Source organism: Lepisma saccharinum, chromosome 13 (genome assembly GCF_977018435.1).
Source record: "Lepisma saccharinum chromosome 13, izLepSacc3.1, whole genome shotgun sequence".
NCBI classification, from domain to species: Eukaryota; Metazoa; Arthropoda; class Insecta; order Zygentoma; family Lepismatidae; genus Lepisma; species Lepisma saccharinum.
In genome coordinates this window covers 67,469,080-67,493,926 of record NC_139241.1, presented here as the reverse complement: position 1 = coordinate 67,493,926, position 24,847 = coordinate 67,469,080, and the positions used below count along the sequence as shown (strand labels likewise).

Below are 24,847 nucleotides of genomic sequence, written 5' to 3'. Positions count from 1 at the left end.
TGTGTTGTTTTGTAGCTAAACAGTGTTTGCAATGAAAATTTCTAGTAAATATTCTCATTGTATCAAGAAGATGTAAACACATTTCTATCTGTTCCATTCTTTACTATAAAGTTCATATGCACTATCATCACAATTTTAATTATGCACAAATTGAGAAATTATGTTCAAAATATACATAAAAACTATGTAAACATCAACATATGAATTCTAGTCTAAATACAAAACACATATATACAAACGCCACACATGTATAAATGATACAAAATTGTCATGTTTGTAGCACAAATAGGCACTTTGTCTAATCATACAAACAACACTCACACACCACAATAGAATCACCCAATAGAATTTTGCTAATACTTCCTAGTTACCCTCATGAGATCTTTAATATATATTTTGAATACAGATTTTTGTTTTGTTCAGTTACACTTTGAAAAATAAACTTTTCAAAATTGGACTTATAAATGAAATATTTTTATGTATATGTATGTATGTGTAAGTATATGTGTGTGTGTGTGTACATGTGTGCACAGAGTTGGGAAGTACCATAATGCAAGTGGCGTAACATGTGTCGGTACTTGTGTTAGTAACATGTTACCAAATTTCCATGGTAAAGGTAAAAAAAAAGGTAAAGTTCCTCATGCATATACAGAGCATTCCCTGACATTCGCTACGAGACTCGGCAGCAAGCAGCCCGGCGTCAGCGCTTGTCTTTCCCGGTGAACGGGGTCTGCGACAGTCACTAGAGTCGGCTATTAAAATTACATTGTTCATATTGTGTACTGACCTTGACTACAGAAGGTGTTGAAAATGATGTCCCTCTGCTGCAACACATTGCTGGCATATCCGAATGAAATTGGCATTTACACGTGCAAGTTCGTCTACTGTAATTCTTCCGATTTCTCATACAATACTCTTTTTAACTCACGGATGGTGTGCGGATTGTCTTTGTATACTTTATTCTTTAGATTTCCCCATAAGTAGAAATAGCAGGCTGACAATTTTAGTGGGTCTAAATGCTGTGGTTTTTGAAACACCCGTTTTTTGTGAGAGGCGGTGGATAGATTCCCGAGGAGACTGTTCTAACCTTTGTCCTATCTCATCGAGTTTTTCCTCAGTAAGTACACGTTGGTTTTTCTTTCCACTTTTATTCAGAATTGACCCTGTTACTCTAAACTTTTTTACGAGGTTTAATATAGTGGTCCTATGTGGAACGGGAACACCTGGAAATTTCGTTGCAAAACGTCGTCGCACTTCTCCACAATTCCTCTTTCCGAAGTAACACTTGACAAGATAAATCCTTTGTTGTAATGTAAACTTTTGTAGTGCCATATTAAGCCACAATCTTCAACACACGGACACTACACAACACAACTTCCGAGGAAGGATTATACTGGCGTCAGTCTGCAATGTCAACAGAAAGGGAGAGACAATCGCTGACGCCGGGCCGCTTGCCACCGAGTCTCATAGCGAATGTCAAGGAATGCTCTGTAGCACAATGCCATGGAGGCACATTTAGGAGATGGTAGTGGGTAGGGCCCCACACATTCTCAATCTCAGCCATTTTGGGGGTGATGTGATAAGCACCATGATCTGGTCACCTTTACGCCCTGGGTTGCCCCCAGGTACCCATTGATTTGAGGTTGGTTGAGCCCCAGAGCCACTTGATGCAGAGACAAGGCCAGAAAAATTCCGAACCTAGATCAACCACCCCGGGAATCGAACCCGTCTCCCTCTTGACAGTCAGACACCTACCAACTAGACCACCACAGCTCTGTTAGTAAGTGTAATAGTACTTCATTACCTCAACACTACCTTCACATATTCAGAACTCAAGGATTCGTTTGTCAGGATGCTTTGTTGTGTTGTTCTAAACTTTGGGAAAACATGATTGATTTGGTTTATTTTACTTCGCTTCTCTGCCACTTTTGGCTAATCGCGAAGATGAGGATGAGTGATGACACGATGGAATTGATGAATGGATACTCACAAAGAACACTCATTCCCAGGCTGGTATTCTAACCTGAGACCCCTGGGATCATGGCAGACTGTGCTAACTACTCTGCCACACTACAGACAAAAGATGTGAACAGTTATTATATGACAAAGTAACAGCAATGCATTAGTGTTGAAGGAAAATAAAAGTAACTCCATCATGTAGTAAACTACCCAACTCTGTGTGTGTATGTGTGTACAGTGGTGGTGATTAGCACCCCCCCACCCACTTTTTGCCACTTTGTCCTCTCACTATAGCCCCTTAATGCTAAGCCTTGTCTATCAGGAGAAGGTGAAACTTTCCTTGGACCCAAGTTCCGATTGTTTTAATTCTGATTTCATCACGGTACATAGGCACTTTTTCATAGTTTGATTTCTATTTATGTCTGTTAATATCTATTAATACATACTTCAGAGTTTTGGCAATTACTTAATGCATGTTGGCTTGAGAATCGTTTTTCACTTCTGTATACTCCTATATGATTCTTTATTTGCAACTAGCCATTCGTTTACTGTCATCTTGGTTGTGTACTGCTGATTCCATCTAGGTCAGGTGTGTGGTACGAATGCGTTCATAGCTGTTAAGTTAGATTTAGCCCTTTTAGTATTCAAATAATATCTCTAAATGCTTTCATGGATAGGTTAGGCAGGCCAGGTTTAAGGCTGTTTGTAATACATTAATTTCCCTAAATGTTTTCAACATGTCATCACATTGGTGCTTGTCTCAAGCATGACACCCCCTTCAAGCCTAGGATTTTTCGGAACTCCAAACAGTGCTAATAACTTTCACAATCATTTCCACAATTTTCCAATACTTTCTCTTTCTTCTATAAACGAAAAATGCCTTGTCAATGGAAAGCACATATGCTTGTGTAAGGTACTTTATTGCCTTCTTTCGCTGATAAATTGCACATTTCAGAACTCCAAACAGTGGTAATTACTTTCACCAAGGTTCATATCTACTATAACAGTCATTTCTACAATTCTGCAATACTTCATTTTTCTTCTATGAAACGCCGGTCCCCGTGGCGGAATGGTTAGCACACCGTGTTACGACACCAGGGGTTCTGGGTTCGAATCCCGGCCTGGGAATGGATGTTTGTGAGTGTCCGTTCATCAATTTCATCATGTCATCACTCATCCCCATCTTCGCAAATTAGCCAAAAGTTGCACAAAAAGCCAAGTAAAATGAAACAAATCAATAATAATCATAATTCTTCTATGAAACTTTGAAAAAAATTGTTAGACATTCGAAACTGTTACCTTTCCTTGTCTACCCCCTGCCCCCTTCCCTTAGTTTTGCCACCCAATCACTGCCACTGGTGTGTATGTATGTATAATTGTCTGCCTTAACTTGTTTACTACAGTACTGCATCCAACCACTTTCACTCGCTCGTACTCATTTGAGTCTCCTACACTCGAGTGTTTACAATGGAATATCATTTTAATGTAGCAATAATCGTAGACACATGTAATATGTCAAATATTCATCCTTGCAGTTTCAGCCCACAATCATCTGTATCATTTTCATATATCACTGTGCTGATAAGATAGAAAACTGCATTTGAACATGGACATGATGACTTTGTTTACTTAAGTTTAAATTTCATTGCATCTTTCACCTCGCGATCTATATCTGAGGGCTCACTACCACAGACAAATTACGGTTGTATGTGTAGTACTGGACTTCAAGCGTATACTGCTAGTTTTGCCTATTCGAGCATTATTTGATCAAGTGAAGAAGCTCTTCATTCGTTGCGCTATCTAGCATTGTCCATGCAAATTATTCGGCACTTGAGCAAAATGCTCTTCCTGCAGCTCTCTAATATGAACCTTATAATTGTATCTGACATATAAATCCAGGATTAAAGTGAGTGATATGAAAATACTTTTGGATACTGCTTTGTTTTTAAATTTCTGAGTGTATATTTTTTCCATAATTTTCCAATATTACTTGAGGATATGCGAAATAACACCCAATTTATCTAATTTATTCTTCAGAATTGGCTGTGAGCAAATATCAGTTGTGAAAGCAATTGGTGTTGGATGGTGATGTGTGTCGGTGAAGACCAAGAGGAAGAAGAAATGGATCCATTGGAACAGGTATGTAGAAATTAATCCAGTGTCCATATTCTTCATTTTGACCGGATAGGAACCAAATCATGACACATAACTTTAAATTAACAACATGCATAACAACACACGCACGCCCACAATTCACATGCATACAAGATCACTCACAAACAAGCTTCATAAACTCTTACAAATATGTACATCTAGTTCCAACTGCTACCTTCCTGGTCTTCAAGAGGTTCTTGAAGTTTTCAATATGGTTCAGTCATGGGTAAGCAGATATATGTATAGCAGAATTATGCTTATTGAATATGTACAGCTGCTAGCAGAAGATGTTGACATTTGAGGCTCTTGTGGCTGCATTTTCGCTTTCACTGACTGCCTAACACTGTTTTCACATTTTTTTGTTTTTTTGGGCACAGCCTCCTCGGTTATTTGGGGGAAATCTTGGATCTGTGCAGGCTGTAACACAAAACACAATAGTTATTAGTTCCAAACCACAATGAATTGAAATACAATTACATATGAATATTGTTATGTCCACAAGATCACGATTTCTCTTTATCAGCAAAAGAATTTGTCATGTTATGGTGTTACAAATTCATTATTTATTCTGCAGAAAATTTAGCAAAAAAATTGCAGAAAGGTAAAGACATTGTTTATTGTTCATTCTTAAAGTTAATACCATACATAGGGCCAACCGTGCCTGGTTCTGTATTATAAAAATCTCTGAGGGAGTTTTCACACTGAAGCGACTACATGTGTCGCTCGAGGATTTCACCAATGGAAGGCAAGCTTGTGTAGGTCATCATCCCACTGCAGTGTGAAACGTTGCTGTTGATTGGCTCATTTGAAAGTGACATCTATTGTGTGATTCATGTCTCTTCTGTGTGATATCAAGGAAAATATTGACTGGAACATACTTAATTTTAAATTGATTTATTTAATAATTGACACTATTTACTTCATACCTTTGCAAGGAGTAACATTTCTTCAAGCCCTTGTGAAACCTTTGGGAGGTCATGGGAACAGGGGAGGAGGTCATTGACAAGAGGGTTTGAACACAGGGTGGTGTTAAAATTTACTTCCATCAGTTTACCCTTTGTTAAGCATGTAAGGTACCCAGTGGCGGCGATAGGGTCCAAAAACCAGGGGGGAGGGGCAAGGTGCCAAAACTAGGGGGGCAAAGACAGTATATTTCCCTTTGTAGATAAGATTTAGCATAGCCACTGGGATTACCAGTGTCACCCATCAATATGCAATGTAATATTGCAACACTGTGAACTATACTGCACATGAGCGCTTTAGTGTAGCGGAACGTTCTTCCTTTGTCTTTGTTCTAAGCTCAGTTGTGCGGTTGTGCTGCACTTAGAAGCCACGTAATATTATAAAGTTAACATCAGCCACATGCTTGGGGGACAGTTGCTACACACATGCCACATTTTATAAGGAATCAAAATTTACAAATTTGCATGTTTGTTAGTCCCAACTCCTAACGTAACAATCTGTATAATCTTTGAAATGTAAAGAACAAAGAACTCCAAATCCCAGACATTTAGCCATTACCTTTCCAGACAGGAAATAGCTAGAAACATTTGAGGAATGGCTTGTCAGACATTGCCGAGCTTCCTTGATCGCCATCATTGCAAACAGGTGTAAACAATCTCAATCAAGGAAGAGACTACAGGTAAATGAGTCGGCAGTATTGAGTAAATTCGATTGGGATAAATGTCTGGGAGGAAGGGGGTGAGTGGTCAGTCAACCGAGCAGTGAGTTACGAGGAGGAGCAGAAAGGCAGAGAGGAACACAAGTTGAGGGAGCACGGGTTCTAGCCTGTTGCTATCCTCGTAACACCTAGAATGATACGCTAACCCATATGCATTTGTCCACTGCTTCTGCAGAACTAAGCATCAATCAACTACGACAAGATATTATGTCACTTCCGCCTGACAAAGGTTAAACGTGCAAGATATTGCAGTCTACTTGAAATTTTGTGGCGTGCCAAACTCAGATTGAGTTGAAATTTTGCTATCTTTGTTGTTAATGAAAAATAGGGAAGAAATAGAATGTCAATACGGAAGCCGGGAGATCCAAAAAAATTAACTCTAATAAGGGAGATCCCGGGAAATAGGGAGAGTTGGTCACCCTGAGTGTACCCAATGTGTCTAAGTATGTTACAGAAAATGATGTGGCTAACACACGGTTAGGTTCTGACATTATTTTAAATATAGACACACACACACTCGAAATTTCGGGCTCGCTCCCATGACGGAGTGGTTAGCGCATCGTGCTATGATGCCATGGATCCTGGGTTTCCTGGGCATGAATGTTTGTGAGTGTCCATTCATCAATTTCATCATATCGTCACTCATCCCCATCTTCGCAAATTATCCAAAAGTGGCACAAAAGTGAAGTAAAATAAAGCAAAATCAATAATCAAGAATACAGCCTCCCGGATGGTGCATTGGTAGTGTTGTTGCCTTGTAATCAGGGTCCTGAGTTCGATACCCGGTGGAGATGGACAGAAGTAGTTCGGATCCCACTTTAAACTGTAGGTCCACTCCTGATTAGCCTTATTGTGCATAAAGTGGACTTAAAACACCAACTCAAACAATAATCAATAATGATCAGCATTTCAGGAACTTTTACATGAAAACTGGAAATGAATTTTGTTATGTTGTTGGAGTAGCCACCCTGCATGGTGAGTCCTGAATGACTATTTATGAAAGTATAGTAGTGAAATGTCCACTCACCAAAACAAGAGCATCATTATTCAGCCTGCAAAATGTCAGATGCTTCCCTTTATGTAGCGATTCTTCAATCCGTTTCGTCAACAGCTGCTCTGTCCACGGAAGTTCATATAAATGGTTCATGAAGCTTCTGTTTTGAAATTCCTGCGGCTGCTTGATGAAGAGCTTTCCGAACACGCTGAGACCTGCAGTCTCTTCGTCGATCGTAAAGTCCTTCATCTGCTTCAAGGCATTTATTGCTCTTTGGTTTGCTTCATCATTGATGTCAGCTCCTGCATAGTCGGCCATGATGTTCTGACTTGAATCCTTGAATTTCTTCTGTCCAAAAAGATGCTCCTCTACGTAGATTCCTTGTGTCGTGCTAGAGAGTAGGCCCTTTGCTATGTCTGGATCTCTGAAATATTAAAGAGATTTATTAATTCCTATATGAAATATCACTTTAATAACAAGTACAATAAGGAAACATTAAACACCTGCATTTTTCACTTTAAAATGTACATAGCATATCTCCAGTACCATAGACAACAATGCTTTGATTTTCCCTCAGTTTCCTTCGTAACGATTTCTGCCCAGCATCTCCACCACGTAACGTTCTCGGAGGAATGGGGGATCAAACCAAGAACATAAACCATTGAGATGGGTGATGTAGCTTACTTAATCATTCATCCTCGCTGGTGAGCACTCGCTCCAGGCAGATAACTTAATGGTAATGGACGAGAGGTTACTTTACACACTTAGAAATGGAAAAACACAAGCATTTGGATTTATACCTTCACATATTTGTGTGTGGTGCATGTTACTCACTATATAATATAATCAATACTAAATTAGTATAAAATTGGAGTGAGTATGAAGTTTTGAAAACGATGTTTTGGGATACAACTGCCCCCCCCCCTTCTTCAGGTTCTTTATTTCTCTAGGCACTAATCATTATGCCGTGTCACAAAGTGTTAAAAAGGATTAGGGTTAAGAAACACTTTGAAATAATCACTGCCAACATTCCAGTCTAACTGGACTGGTTTTAACTGGTTGTTTTTAGACTGGAATGTTGGCAGTTATTATTTCAAGTGTTTCTTAACCCAACCTCTAACCTAATCCTTTTTAACACTTTGTGAAGCGGCATAATGATTAGTGCCTAGAGAAAATACGAACCTGAAGAAGGGGGCAGTTGTACCCCGAAACGTTGTTTTTAAAACTTCATACTCACTCACGAAAGTAAGTCCAATTTTATACTAATTTAGTATTGATTATACCTTGAAGTCTAGATCAACATGGTTGGAAATAGGATAATATCTGTCTGTCTGATGATGATGAAGTTCCCGTAGAAGACTCTCACAATAGGTCTGTACTGGCTCGCTCAATCTCCCCAGTTCCTTCTCGCTTCAAGACAAAAGACCCCACACTGCCCGTTGCTGTCTAACTTATTCCTTCCTCCGACTTCCTGATTATTGCCCTCAAATACAAGTAGATCAGCACCTTGATTCCAATAGATCAGGAGGATTGGCTAATTTCTGACCTGGCATTCTTTGAATGCCGGACAGAGCAACGGCCGGCGATTTAGGTTATTACTTCTGGCTTGCTACATTTCTCTGATTAGAGGAGATTGATACGCCTTTTCATGGAATTAATTGTTGAAGAAGAAGAAAATAAAATATTGAAGGTGTTTATAATCGTCCATATTATTATTCTGATTCTGTGCATTACTGAAGAAATTAGTGCAAACAAGTAAATGCTTTTGTTATTGTGTAGATATTCTCAATAGTTTCGTTGTTACGTAAGCCTAGTAATCTATTGCTAATATCTAGACAACGGTGAAAGCAAACATTCACCATGATTCACGTGAATGGTCTAGATGGAATTCTAAGCAGATATAACTTTTCAGATTTTGGAATGTCATACAGTTTTTCAAAAGGAGAGGAAATTTTGAAAATGGTTTCACAGGTGTTGGCCAAAGGTCAATCTGAGCCTTAACTAACATGTAAAAAATGTTATTATTAGATCTAGGATTTTGATGACCTTAAAAATGACAAAAAATGCATTTATAACCTAATGCATGCAAGAAAATGACCTATAAACTTAGAAAAATTACCTATAAATTACAAATTAACGTTACAGTATCTATCACATGTTTATTGTGCATGGTAGTACAAGTAAGAAAGTTCACTTTTTGTCATCTTTTACACTTTAAGTACTGAGTTGCAGTACACAACGAAAATCATATGCAAATTTTCAAAAGTGAATGATTGTCGATTGTCGGACAAGAGAGCCTTGTACGTACATGGAAAAATATCTCTCTATTTCCATCGACACAAGAGGAGCTTACTTGAAATGAACAATATCACTTGCTGTTAAGTCACTTTCAATTCCATGTAGTGCAAATCGCTTCCCTGACAAAATGTCCGATACAGAGCACTAAACTTTGTACCCTTTGTTTTTTAACAATAATCCGTCTGGCGACAATGTATTTACTGATAGAGGGAGAAATCACATTGTTTGAGCTGAACTGTTACACAACAGCTTGTATCAACAATACTGCATAGAATTTCTTTGTTTCTTCAAACACAGTCCTTCAGAACTGCGCTGAAGGCAATGAGACGAGAGTCGGGAACCTCTCTCCTTCCAAGGGTTACATTTGCATGTAAAATGCCCCTTCTTTCACGAAAATGTAGAAAAATGCATAATATGACTTTTAAAAGGTCGAAAATTTACTTAAACGGTATTAAAAGTTTAAAAAATGACCTTTACTCCAAAAAGGGTCAAAAAATGCCCTAACAATGGCATCCCAATTTATTAACTTACGTGTAAAACACATTCCTATCTACTTATGCAATGTTTCTGCCTTACCAAAAAAAAAAAAGAATATGCATTTGCATCAAAATCCAAGCCCTAGTTATTATGCGGTTAAACCAGTGCTGGACGGTCTTAATTTTTCACAAAAATTGAGTGAAAAATCAGGAAATGTTTACCCAAATGAATGGCAACAGTTAAACATCCTTTATAATAATTAACGCAAATTTCTGTGACTAAAATGAAATTATATGCATGAAATATATAATTTTAGGGTGACATTCACTTCTCCCTCCTTCTCAACTTACACATATTCTGGCCTGAGGAGCATTCTTTCAACAGAATCCATGTCAGTGTTGTAGAACTCTTTCACTCCAAAGGTCTCGAAGAATGTCTTCACAGGTGCCATACTGCAACACGATGCCAATTGGATTCTGGGATAATACAATATGAAGGAGAGACACATTTCTTCCTTTGTGGAAAATCCTCCCTGCAAAAATTTGATAATTGTAGTAATTGATACAAGTGAACATTGCTCAACAGATACTGCTTTAGTATATTTACAGGGTGACTACTCACCGGGAATTCTGCATGAATTTTGATCCGTAGATGTGAAAAATTGCAACTTTTATTAATCCAAATCCCATTGAATTTATACATATTTCTAAATGTCCTGAGACAAGTTATTTACAGTTTAGCTTTCATTGTTATCGAGGATTTACTTTGTTAGTGTCCTTTGCTTAACAATTTATCTGACAGCCCGGAAGATTATTGCAAGATACTAGGTGTGGCTAGAAAAAAAACCTGGACTGTTGCTACAAAATCTTTTATTGGTTATTTTGTACAATACGAACATTATTCCCTTCAAAGTACTCCCCTGCACTATTGATACACCATTCCATTGCTGGTAGCAGTGCTGGAAATCATTTTCTGAAACTGTGTTCATGGTCTCCGTCACTTTTGTTTCAACAGATTCTACCATCGTAAACTGGTTCCTTTCACTGCTGATTTGATCTTTGGGAATAAAAAAAGGTCGCATGGAGCAAGATCCAGCAAATAGGATGGATGTTCTAACACTGGGATCCCATTCTTGGCCAAAAAAGGCTTGACTGACAATGCCTGACGAACATTGTCCTGATGAAGAATCCATGACTTACTTTTGCACAAATCAGGTCATCGTCTTCTTACTCGCTCACGAACAGTCGTCAGCACCATAATGTAATAACGTTGGTTGACTGTTTGACCTTCTGGTATCCAATTAACGTACACAATCCCACGGATGTCGAATCAATTCACCGAAACATTTGAAATGTTTGATTCTGTTTTTGATGTGCAAGGCCATCCAGGATGCGAGTCCTCCGCGATCACTTCTCATCCCTCTTTAAACCTTTGAAACCACTCAAACACTTGCGTGCATGACAAACACTCGTCTCCATACACTTCCTTCAACAAACCATCAGTTTCTGTGGCGGATAAGAAACTTCACATTGATACGCTGTTCCACTTTCATATTTAACATTTACGAAGCACAGACATATGGTTCACTTCCTGCACAAGCTACTGCGGAACTGAGCACCGCACACTCTGGGCAATCACACAGTCGATAGGCAGGATATCACGTTATACACTCATGCACCGCTTGACCTTGACGTGCTTGCCGTTTATCGACAGCAACATCAATTCGGTTTTTTTCAAGCCACAACTCGAATCTTGAAATTATAGTTAAATTTGAGTCTGAAATTCTCATAAAATTAATAATTTTTCATAGATTAGTATATCCCGTAACATTTGTGACTTGTGTTTGTAGATGTATATTATGTATCATTATGTAACATTATGTATCATCACATATCATAACAAAGAAGTTGCTGTTTATGATCTAAAATGTAACTAAACAAAATGTATTTGTTATTTTAATGTTACTTCGATTCTTATAATGTACAATGTAAATTTCTTTTCCTGGTTATTTCTTCTTCTTCAGCTGTATAGACCTGTCATGTGCAGAACATTCCTCACAGTGAGTACACCATTAAATATAGTTTATTGGCATTTAACATATTCTTCTTTCAGCCCTCTTGTACAACAAGATACAAAATTTGTTGAAGTCTACTTTGTTCTCATATAGGCTAATCAGGACGTGGCCTACAGTTTAAAGTTGAAACTGAACGGCTGTGCACAGGTTCAGTTACCACTAGGTCATCAGGGTGGCTCAAGAAACACACAAATGGACATTACTGATATAGAGTATGTGATTATTTCACTACTTTATTGCTTTTTGTTTTTGTTTGTGGCACATATTCATGTCTAAATTAAAAAATAAGAAGGGCAGAGTAGAAGAAAAAGAAAGGAAAAATAGAATGCAGTCTGTGTCCATCCCAACTTCAGACTTACCATCAACGTTAACTTACCTGATGTAGATTGTTTTAAATAGTTGAAATTCTTTTACAAAACGTTAAAACTGAATATATACAAGAAACCCAGTAATACCTTCCCTAGCCCAGTACTTGAACCAGAGATATATATTTTACATACAAAGCAGTTTTGAATATAATACACTTACAAAGGTTGGCTCACTCCTATTGGCAGTTTGATATGAACATTCCATCACTAATTCGTCTCCTGGCAACACTGTAACTTCTTGGCTAAGAGTTCTGGGTTGTTGATAGTTGAAATCGTAGTGGTCATCCTGTAATAACAGTGAACAAAGTTTAACATTAAGAGTATTAATTAGACGTAAGCGAGTTACTATTTTTTTCCCTGGTCACTCTCATGTTCACTTTTGTCTCTAGCTCATACATAAGTGTCCTCCTATTCCTCACTAACCCACTTCCGTATAACATTGGAATCTGCAGTGTACTCTGTCTTTCTATGCATTGATATTTTCGATATTTTTCTTGTTACGTATTTAGTCCCCCCAAGCATGCGACTGACGTTAACTTTATAATATTATGTGGCATAGAAGAACACTGTGAACAACACAGCTGAGCTTAGAACAAAGATAAAGATAAAATGTTCAGCTACACAGAAGCACCCAATGTGCAATGTAGTTCACAGTGTTGCAATCTGGCAATGAATATCGATTGGGGACAATGGTACCCACATGCCTAATGTAGGGTAAAATCTTTACTAACTGTCTACATACGTGTAATCACTTTCATAATGGAGTTAATAACAATGAAATCTTACTTGTAGTAATTCTATAAGACTATTTTTTAAAAAGTATAAAGTAACTTCCTAATGCTGGTGTATATCAATATTATAACAAAATTTTTGAGATGTTTAGTATGTATAGATTATACGGATGTTGCTAATGGTGATGATGGCATCGGTACAGCAGTGTACCCAGAAAGTTATTTATGATAAAGTACTTTCCTCCTCCACCCTCCAGATCCCTACCGCTGCGGGTGAGTTCACCCTTCACCCAAAGAGCACCTCCCACTCCTCCAACCTCATATACACCCTCATCTGCCAAATCGGTGGTAACTTCTATATAATAATCCTTTGCGCTACAGCCCATGAAGGGCCTTGGCTTACCTACTGACTGCCGGTCTCCCTCCCACACTTTCCTTCGTCACCTCTAAGCGTGGAGATTTTCAACCAGTATTGGAATAGTCGGGGGGTCAGCCCGACGTATCCCCAGCCGTTATAGTAGGTCGTCTCGACCGGATTACGCTCACTCACTCGGAGCTCCCCAATTTCCTCACGATGGTGGGTTGCCACCGGCCCTATATGTAGGCCGAATAAATTCCAACCAGAGCCGGATTCGAACCTACGCCGTCCCGCAGCGAACGATCTCAAGATGAGTGAACGCCTTAACCCTCTCGACTACGGAGGAGGACTGGTGGTAACTTCTACCTTAGCAAAACCTCAACCTCAGAATCAATAACCACCAGTCTTCATTCCAAAACTCCAACCTCACTGTTGTAATGTATGTATTTTATATGTTTATTAATTAATTTAATTGGGTTGGTTGGTTTTTAGTTACATGTGTTTTGGTAATGCTAGTGTGCAACTCTTGTGTATGTCTATGTATTCCTGTACGTTTGAATTCTTGGCCCTTGAGGTAGGTAGTTGTTGCTGGACAGACGACCAGCGGAAAGTTTCCAGTAACAGGTCATTAGCAGGGCCTATAAATAGGAAGGGCAGGGGAGCAGTGGGACTCAGATGTTTGGCGGAGTACTGCGATGTAAGAGGTATCTTTTTCTCTAAGGGAAGCGGCGGGGCAAGCTTTCTTTCCTTACTATGTGAACCTACGGGGATGTTAACTTTCTTTCTTCTAATACACACACTTGCTCTTTTCACATTATTTCAATAGTACATTTCATGTGGGAAACCAGGTACACACGTACACATACCTTCAGCCACCTCTTTTGGTACTGAAGGGTTGTTTTTTTTTTTTACTCGTGAAGCTTGTGGCTACACGAGTCTACACATTCTCTTCGGGAAGGGGGAACAGGGCACACTGAAATGGGGATTTTGCAAATAACGGCCAAGATTTAACTTATGTAAATAAAATATGAATAAACCTGTATATATCAAAAGGGAAATGGACGTTAAATTATAATTTGAAGAAATACCTGTCTATTGTCATTAGTTATATCCACAGAACTTCAGATATTGCATGTGTTGAACCTAGGGACAAGGTTTTAAAATGTATGGGTGTGTATGTTGAAGGCGCGAGCTTTGAATCGCTTAAAAAACATAAACTGTACCTATACACTGTTGCCAGCCACACCAACAGACACAGCACCACCTTTGACAACTGTGTCACCATTATCCATTTATTACCTCCATTCACAGACACCTCCTCCTGCAGGTGATGGGAAAGGGTGTAAATATTGGGCATGCATGCCACTACACCCCCAGACACAACCTAGCCACCCAATAATCATCCCCTGCCCCTAAAAGTACTTTATCGTCAATGCCTGTCATCTATCACTTCTTTCTGGCTACACTGCTGTACAGACACCATCTTCACTATTTGTGCTTCTACTGTGAACATGCAGCGAGGCCATGAAATATCAACACATCCTTTTTCTGTATGGTAACTGTTTACTGTCTCCTATTTTACATGCTTTTGTTTGTCTGTTCCTATTGTATATAGGAATAGAATGAGGAAAAGAGCCGGAAGGGTGGACAAACAAAAATATGTAAAGTACGAGGCAGTAAGCAGTTACCATACACAGAAAGGAAACAATATTTTGCAGCCTGGCCACACGTTCACCTAGGTCACCTATCACTTATTTCTGGCTACACTACACACCCCATGCGACTTTCATCTTTCGACTGTGAACATGCAGCCAGGCCGTGAAATATCGTTTATTTTCTGTGTGTGGTAAGTGTAAATACATAAAACTTTGTACATCTCTTATGAACTGTAGATTACCAATCATACTTGCACTCTTACCTCTGCTATCTTTGGTAACTCTTTTCCATTCCTTATATGCCTCAGCTTCATCTTCTTTCCTGCTAGATGCGAGTGCATCAGAACTGAGAGCACTTTGATTCCTGCCCTGGGAAGTGTCTGTAGGGAGATTATAGCAAAAAAATTACTCAAAATTTTGTGTGGTGTTACAACCAGGGTTAAACTACACCAAGATATGTCATATTTTGAAGAAAGATAGAAACAGTTTGAATTTGAGTTTCTTTTATAAGTCCATTTTTATGGAAAGGAAGGCTAATTGGGACTGAACCTACAGTTTAAAGCAGGATCTCAGAACCTCTTGATTACAAGGAGACGATGTTACCACTGTGCCATTGGGGAGGCGTGAAAGTAAGAAACACTGACCAAGCAGAGGATATGATATCTCTTTAGTGTTCAATTATAAGATAGTGTTGTAGAGAGCATTTTATATAAAAGTAGGGATGAGACAGATTCGTTGGTACTCTACCGGTATTGGTTGATATACGCATATTGGTGTATTGGTTTATTGTTAAAATTACCGATTATTTTACAGATCTGCTATGTCTATACATATATGTCTCACAATTTAGTGCAATATTGTGCCATTTTGTTATAATTTTTATGGATAAACATAAAAGTCTCCACTCCCCACTTTTTTAAAAAGTAAATGTCTAAATATCCAGCTTATTTTCCATTTCAAAGGCTTGGTTCATCTTTTAACATACATTTATCAAGGAGACCAATTAATTATTTGGATTTTTATACTGGATCGGTAGAATATTGGTATCAGTAAATTTTATATCGATACTTTTATTATCGATGTTGACCAAAATTTCATATCGGTCCATCCCTATGTAAAAGTAATTAAATTCTGCAAATCTACATTTTCCCTTAAATGGTGAAGATGGGAAGACTATTGCAGTGCTCAAAGTGGAAATTCCTAGCTGGGGGAAGCTTTGTCGAATTTGGGAATAGAGGATTATGAAGAGAAGGATTAATTAAGTATATCCTTCACATGTGGGACATGAGCCCACTTGAGGGGGATGCTTGTATGATTCAACATAGAAACAGTGGAGCAAGTCAGAGGGATTCCTACGCAAGTTATCCTAGCTGGGGGATGCTTTACACATATTTTCTTGGCTAGGGGGATAGCATCCTCTGCCCCTCCCCTTCGAACACTGTAGACAATTAATTTTGTGTATTTGACTTGAACCAATTAAGCAACTTACAATCTCACCACTGAATGTTCCAGGTTTGAATTGTGACCTCCTGATTGCTCCTTAGCAATTAACATAGGGAATCAGGAAAGTGTAAAGAAAATACAAGCAAGGTATGTTTCCAGTTCAGCAATTAAGCTTAATTCAGGCTAAAATGATTTTTCGGTAATACATTTCTTACACCTTAACAATACTCATATTTAACATGTCCGACAAAGCTATTTTGCAAAAATTTTCGACAAGGTTTGAATAACACAGCCTGTTAATATCACACAATATATAATGTTCGTGTGTTGAGGATAAAACATATCCAACCAATGAGAATCCAGTATTCAAGCATGATCATCACAGAACTCTTCCTTAATTACAGCATCATATCTATTGTGACACTCGCTTCACTTGGCCTCTTCATCATATTTTCTGATTTTTTTTTCATTTATTTATGTTGCTATTCTACCACTTTTGGCTAATCAAGGCAATGAGAATGAGTTATGATGGGACACTCACAAAGAGCCCAATCCAGGATTCAAATCTGGGGACTTTGGTGGCAAGATCAAAAGTTGACCATTTAACATTCTCATCCAATGAGACAGCAATATTTTCTGAAAATTATCGTTAAATCAGTTTTTGATAAGTCTGGTATAAACTCAACAAATCCTGGTATATCATCCACAAAAATCTATTTGAGTATATATAATAATAATTTCCCTGTCATTAGTACTGATATTTTTACAAGAACAATTACAATGTACTGTACAATTAATTAATTACTTTTAAGAAACTTTAATGTTAGATACATACCATGCTTGTGCATTGAGAGGAGCAGTATCCAGCATTAGTGTATTCAATCTGTTTAGGTGGGATCAAGTGAAGTGGCGTAACAACAATTCCATTGACCAAAATTCCGCCGTCATAAGATCGCAGACTTTCTGTGTAAAATATTCTGATTCCAGAGTTATCTTGCACTGAAAAGAAAACAAATTAGTTATCACAGCAGGAAAAATTTTTCTAGATATAGGTAGCAAACCACAAAAGCATGTAATGGTGTATTTCATGTTTAGCATCAGCAACTTCTGGTTTTGAATTAAGGATTTCTGTGTCTGTGTGGTCTTAGAAAGAGAGTCTTGGAAGCTGATAAGTATTACCGGCATCTTTCAAGCTGAAATTTATCTGGGTGGCACTTTTGCCTTTGGTGCAAAATGTCCCAGGGTGTGATTCCCAGTAGGACACATTGTGAGGACAATTGGAGAGCTACTTTAACTCCTTAAGTGTGGAACTTTCTGAATAATTCACTACTGTAAAATAAAGTTGTTGTTTTTTTTGTAAAAATCAGTCTAATTACTTCCTCCTTCTTCATTTTCATTTTCAGATTCAGATTCATTGGCACTACTTTCAGAGGTCAACAACAAGATCAACACTGGCTTCCTGATGACATATTGATAATGTCATCCCCTTGTAATCAAGGGGTCCCAGGTCCGATACTCGGTGGAGACACATGGCACAGTGATTTGGATCCCACTTTAAACTACAGGTCCAGTCCCGATTAGCTTATATGCGCATAAAGTGGACTTAAACAACTTCAAACAAGTACAACAACTCAATGTTTGCATCACGCAAATTTGGTTTTTGAGCCATATTTCGGTTTTGCATTATGCACGAACTACACTGCACAACAGCAGACAATTTTTCTTATATCTAACTTATATTCTCTTTCTTCTTCCTCTTCTTTTTCATCTTCTTCCTCTTCTGCTTTTGTTTTTACTACAGCTAGCATAATCTCACCTACAGTAATTGTTATGTTTTTACCGTCTGGATGTGTATATATACGCCATCCGCAGTCGAACCTAGTCAAAGCAGACACAAAGCGTATATAAACGCCTTCCACACTGGAACAGCACATTGTGGATGGTGTATATATATGCCATCCACACATAAAGGGTTAAAGCAACTGTAACAGACTTCAGTCTTGGGAAGCAGTAGCAATGGGACATGCTGCATCAACCACATGTAACCCAAGGAAAACCTGGTCCAGCCCAATGGCATAACGATAACATCATTGCCTTCTAATTAAGGAGTCCCAGGTTCGAAAACCAGTGGAGGCACACTGGACAGTGGTTCGGATCCCTCTTGAAACTGTAGGTCCAGTCCCATTTTGAGGGGGGGGGGGTTGATGTTAACCCAGCAGGACACACACACACTTTGCCAGGATGCAAGATGGGTAAATATTACCCACAAGAAAAACTGCTTCTTAAATCTGAATAATACTTATTGTTTTGAAGCATGTAAATTATATGGTCATTGATTGTACTAATTTTATTAAGTTTGAACATTATTTATTGCATTACACAACTGTAAGAATAATTAACAATGGCAAGATGCACTTTCTCTGCTAGGATGCTTGCTGGGTAAACATTAAGCAAATGCTGATGATTATAGCAGACGAGCTGTCTGTAGTTATACAGATAGATCATCTGCAAATAAAACCACCTCAAACGAGGTAGGGTAGGGGAGAGAACACAATTTCCTTCGAGATTCACTTTGCACTTCTTTCAAATTATATTTTGTTGTCTTGTCATTCCATTACTCATGTGTTCTTTATTTCTATCTTTCTTTCTCTCCTGTTGACAGGTTGGTTGTAAAAATGGCCCTAGAGACCAGAAAAGAGCCTACAAAAATGAAGAAGGATATTAGTGTTCTTATTCCCAATATGACCCTCTCTCTCACTTTATACTTAAACAAAACTAACTTTCTCCGAGACTTTTATTTGTCATTGCGTATGCAGCTAGAGCTGCACAAGTAATGAAGTAATGTTTCAAGTAACAGATCAACAACTGTTTTAAATGAATGTACTTTTTCATCTTAAGTTTGTAAATTATCCTTTCATCTCATTGTTATATATAAGGTTGTTACTTTCTGCATCTATTTCGTGCTATTTAGTTGAGTTTTAGAATGGTAACAATGGTATTTGCAAATACGTTCTGTGCACAACTTAAATGATAATACATTGTTTTTTCAGATGAGAACAACTGTACATTGACTGTGTTGGGTGATCTGCAGTTCGTAAGTACTTGCATCTATTTCTCTACCTATTTATGGATAAGAGTTCTTTCTGCATGTTTATATTCCGAAGTTTGTATCCAAATGAATGAATTGCTTATTGCGATGATGCAAACTGCATTCCCATATTATGCAGTTGTTAACAGTACATAAGTATTGCTCAATAAGTATCAGGCTTCATATTAAGGGACTGTAAATATTGATGCAGAACAGAGAAATTTTGGGGGTGTGGGGGAGATTGCTAATATGTTACGGTCATCCACATCCAATTTTTTTGTCCAAGCACAGGAAACTTATTTCAACAAACTATAGAGAGCTCTAGTTGAATGCATTGACTGCAACATATCCAGATGGGGGCAGGGGGGAGAACTTGACTCTACATTTCACAGTAACAAATATTCTTAAAAAGACAAGGAAGGAAATAATTCACATCATAAGAATCATAATTGTATGCCCTGGAAAAACTAGTTATTTTTATTTTTATTTTGACTTGCTTTTATATACTACCCACTATGTTCTAACAAATAACAACATTTATTTAATTAAGTGTCTAAATAATTGTTACCTCTTCGAAATGCTGGGTTGTCATAGTGGATTTCAAGCCTGAAATAAGTTGCTTTATTTTCATCAGCTAGAGGCAGGCCAACATGTTCAGGAAAGAATTCTCCTGAAAATAAAAACTAATTATGTAATATTCATGTTTCCATGAATTAAAAAAATACATCCAACACCTGCAAATATAGTATGAGACAAACTCTCAGTATTCAACTGAAGTAAAGATTATTTATTTGTAACTGTTTATTTTTATACACCCAAAACAAATACATCATCCACAAAACATATTAGTTTTGTTCTGCTAATTTCAGTAGCCTTATTTTTATCTATCATCATCTATTTTTGAATTTTTTCAAATGTGGTAAATATGTAACTAAAACAATTTGTCACAACTTGGCCCAAAAGTTTCAACTAGAAATTGTATATAGTGAGTCTCATGATACTCTTAGTCCCTGACCTCCGTGTATATAATCCTGGCCTGGTGGTGAAATCAATCGCGATCCTCGAATAGTAAATATTTGTTTTGGGTACATTAATGACTCGTTGCACTTTTCGTTTCTTTGAAACATGAATGACTACAGTGGAACCTTGATTATACATTTTGCAGGGGACTGAGACAACAGAACTTAAAATGTAGTAAGACATAAAATCCAAGGCAATTTTTTAATATTATTATTATTGGGATCTTAAAGATAAAGTGAATAATACTAGAAAATATAAAATCCAGGAATATTAAGTCAGGTTCCACTGTATTTAATACAGAAGTATATGCACCTACATCCCCATTATCCCATGTATGTTAGTTGGAAATTTAATAGTGGCAGCTATTTATTCTCAAATGATACAAAAGAGATACCGCTATGTACACCCTTCGATGTAGTCACCAGCATTGTGTACAACTCGTTGCCAGTAATGTGGAAGTCATAGTATTTCTGTAGCAGTGCCTGTTCTGTTGATGGTTTGAATGGAGCAGTCTATTGCCTGAAGAATCTCTGGAACAGTTCGGAAGCTTCATCTTAAGGATCAAATGAAAGTCACAGGGACTGGTAGAGCATCTGCCAGCTCCATCGAGCAAACAAATCAACTACAGGTTGCACAGCATGTGTCAGAGCATTGTCCTGCAAAATTATGGAAGGATTCAGCAGAAAGTGTCCGCTCTTCATTCGCAGTGCAGGTTGCAGGTTTATGTTCCAAAAATGAACAGTAATACTGTGCAGTGACAGTCTGTCCTGGAGGTATGGCAAGAATCACCATAACTTTCACATTAGGGTGGTTCTGACTAAACAACTTTAGACTGCCAACTCCAACAATCTCTTCCTCTCATCACTGCGCATGTGCCTAGTGTCGGAAGGAAGAGTCCATTTACTGGGAGGTAGCTTAGGTATCAAACTAACATGTGGTATAAGTGAGAAGCACCGGTTCCGTTTCATGGTGTGTTACCACTATTAAATTTCCAACCCACGAATGTAGGGTTATTAAAAAATGAGCAGATTACAAATCTTTACTGTGGTTACACGGTAAAAGATACAAACGTGTGCTATGCATTAAACTTCCATTGGATCCCACACAGTGTCGCTGAAGCTGGTGCAAGTAAGATGGCAACTCTCAGGAACAGTCGTTCTGCATCCTGGAAATTGCAAAGTGTAATTCCGAAGTGCATGTGCATGTGCATCCTGAGCTCGATTCAAGAAGAAGGTGCTGCACCATAAGCAAATTTACGCATGTCATCAAATTTGTTGAACATAGTTGGATCTACAAAGGGAGAAGTTTTGGTCGTTTGCACGTTCCAGACATGGTAGACCAGTTAAAGCACATGTGGAACAAATGAAATATCACCATTTGTCACCACACACACACGGTGACCATATTAACCACACAAAACTTTGATTATTCCTCTCACTGGTGATGCATAGCAGATGTTCATATCTTTTACCATGTGTCCACAATAATGTGCTCCTTTTTGCCACAAAGTACTTGTTTGAAAAGTAAGCATGCGAAAATGAACACTACCTTCCGACCCAACGGCCCATGCCACAATGGGAGTAAGGCAGCTTTCCCAGTCTTCAGGCATGTTGGGTGAATAGCAGGCTGCGCCATCGTGCTGCAGGTACTTCTCAAACACAATGTTCAGTCTGGGTGCCACACATTCGTAAATCAGGATGTGGTGCACAAAGCCCTCATTACCAGGCTGAATGATAGGCTTGTACTGAAAAATATAAAAGTCAAGTTGTATTCCTGGATTCTTATAGTTTAGACATATATATCTCATATATGAAATTTTAGTTTGTTATTAACAATATCAATGTTTAACTGATTTAGGTATAACACCTTCAGGAAAAATTAAGAAGATTTTGTAAATAACCATGTACAGATTATGTTTTTGGGACCTTTCCAGTTAAATTAAAGAGCTCATTTTTCATGTATTCTTAGCCATGTTGGCATTCAAGTCTCTACTAGCATTCATTGTAGAGTGGCTGACTCTTTATTTCCAGGCATTGGTGTTCCTTTATGAGTGTCTTTTCATGAATTTCATCAAATCATCATTCGTTCTCATCATTGTGATTATCCTTTAAAGGCAGAAAGGCAACGTAAAATAAGAATAATACAAATTAATTGTGAAGTAGTTAGTAAAAATGCTAAGAAGGAATCCTGGGTGTGAACCCTGGTGAGAACATTAATGTTTCTTTCGGTTTTTCCTTCCTCTACTTCATCATTCATCTCACTGTTGCAATTAACTTACAGAAGTGGAAGAGTCACACGAAGTATAATTCTAGAGTTTTTCCCTTGTGACTTTTATAAGGCAGTGTTTTATACTCTCACGAGGTACGTTTTGTTGAATTGTTGAATGAGGATATTAGGGTATCAGCCAATATAGGTATATCAGTGTATTGGTATACCGATAATTTTACCGATCCAATATATCTATAAATACCTTATAATTTAGTGTAATGTTCTGTACATCTTTTACATATAGTACTACAACCTTTTAATCCATGCTATGAACACTTTAAACACTGCAGTCTCCATTATGTTAGTGTTCCTGTTTCAAAACCTTTTGTTCAAGCCAACCTCCATGACAAAGTGGTTAGCACTGGGTGTTATGATGCCAGGGAACCTGCATTTGAATCCTAGCCTGGGCACAGGTGTTCTTTGCGAGTGTCCCTTCTTCAATTTCAACTTATCATCATATCATCTTCATCTTCACGATTAGCCAAAAGTGGCAGAAAAGCCAAGTCAAATAAACCATATCAATCAACCAAAGTGAACTTGGCCAAATATAATAGTATTACAACCATATGACATGCCAAGGTGAGTATCTTTCATTATGATACAGTGTTGTCACATGGCACGATAAAAATTCAATAAACTATTTTCTCTATGATCTACCCTCTATACATTAAATTAAGGAAATATTAACGTCTATGCACTAAGCAGGATGCTAAATAATCATTAATTTAATTAATTTGAAATATTCTTACCCCAATCATATGATGTTTTCTTCCTAGTGGTGGAACCTTAAATATTTTACACCAGTAGATTGTGTCCATGTTGTCTGGGATGGTGAACTGCAAAGAAATAGAGATATTTGTTTCTTTTAGTTCAGCAATATTGTTTCTTGATAATTTGTTGTAATTTTGAACATAAGATGGGATTTTAACTTTAGTAGCTCTGTAGAGCAACAACCCTTTAAGAGCCAAAGCAGACTAACAAGGCTCTGGTGCCTAAGCTCACAACTACTTTTACCCTTACTTACTATGGGCCGTTTCTCAAACCGTTCTGAATTTCTTTTTAACTTTATTTCTCGCACAATTCCAACTACAAGCGAACCCTTCTCCACATATTTCAGTTGGGATACTGGCTACACACTGTCAACGTCATGAGATCTTGCCTTTGTTTGTTCAAATCTTACTGAATGTTATATTCGGGGAGTGGTCTGACAGACACACCATAGAAGTTATGTGAATCTTTTGTTACTTTGTGTTTCAAATGGCTCTTAACTCATTTTCAATTTCAGCAAAGAACTACCTCCGTCTGACAACAGATATTTTAAGATCTGGGAATTTCAAAAAAATAAAGATGCCATGGTTGCAATTTTTGACTCATTTGACTCCTTTGTATAAATTATGTAACATTTCTTTAACTAGAAAATAATAATTGAAAACTGCTTTACAATAAGTCTTCTATATCCATGTGAGCAAACACTTCAGAAATTGAAAATAGTAAAACAGCTAGCTCACAGTTCAAAATCTAAACAGCGGTCTGATAGACCCCCCTATAGTAGTTGTGTGATTATCAATGTCCATAGCAGTTAAGGGATAATCTAGGGGAAATTTGCGTCCGGGCGGGTTTTTACTTTCTGTTTAAATGTCCGGGTTTTTACTTTTATCCAATCATCATAGGTCAGAGATCACAAAGTTACAACTTTTCGAATCATTAAACGTCTGATGTTGGCAGTACTGGACGATGCGCTAAGCGTTAGTCGTTTGTTGTTACAGTTTCAAGTTCCAATCGATGTGATTTCCGCGTCATTCGTTTGTTTGTGTTTCGAAGTGGAAGTTAGAGTTTGCGAACACGGCGTAAGCTACTAATATGCCTAAAAGTTATGTAATGTTTTCGTGTTTGTGAATAAATTGATGGTGTGTGTGGCTTTCAAAGAAAATGTCCTCTTTTTAGCATTTCAAAATATGCTATGGGGTTGATGTTGTGTCACCCATACATATCATCATATCAACATTCATCTCCACTGTAGCGACTAGTCAGAGGTGACTGGAAAGTGGTAAAATAACTAAATCAATCAAACCCTGTCAAAATGACTTTTGATTGGATGAAACACAGCCGATGCACTAAGTCCCATCACCTTTGTTTTCTGGCTTTCGAGACTGGAGCCTGTTACTATTGCGCCACAGTTGTCCTCGTGGTGCTGGGTCAACACTGACATTTTGGATCAAACCCTGGATTGCTTGTACCAAAGGCAAAATCACTAATCATTCAACCGTGCAGCAGCTCTC

General features: G+C 37.9%; 1 protein-coding gene across 1 annotated transcript in view; it reads right to left on the bottom strand.

Annotated features, from left to right (window-relative positions):
• Positions 1 to 1,145: 1,145 nt before the first annotated feature.
• Positions 1,146 to 24,847, bottom strand: part of LOC145997396 (MOXD1 homolog 1-like) — a 53,757-nt gene continuing 30,055 nt past the window's right edge. Inside the window, exons 4-12 of the mRNA XM_083134392.1 lie at positions 23,318 to 23,404; positions 21,849 to 22,044; positions 19,849 to 19,950; positions 17,028 to 17,191; positions 15,013 to 15,129; positions 12,166 to 12,291; positions 9,914 to 10,095; positions 6,822 to 7,212; positions 1,146 to 4,530 (exon numbers count right to left, since the gene is read on the bottom strand). Of these exons, the coding sequence (XP_082990518.1) occupies positions 4,330 to 4,530; positions 6,822 to 7,212; positions 9,914 to 10,095; positions 12,166 to 12,291; positions 15,013 to 15,129; positions 17,028 to 17,191; positions 19,849 to 19,950; positions 21,849 to 22,044; positions 23,318 to 23,404 (1,566 nt within the window). The 3' untranslated portion in view covers positions 1,146 to 4,329. The remainder of the gene's footprint in view (positions 4,531 to 6,821; positions 7,213 to 9,913; positions 10,096 to 12,165; positions 12,292 to 15,012; positions 15,130 to 17,027; positions 17,192 to 19,848; positions 19,951 to 21,848; positions 22,045 to 23,317; positions 23,405 to 24,847) is intronic.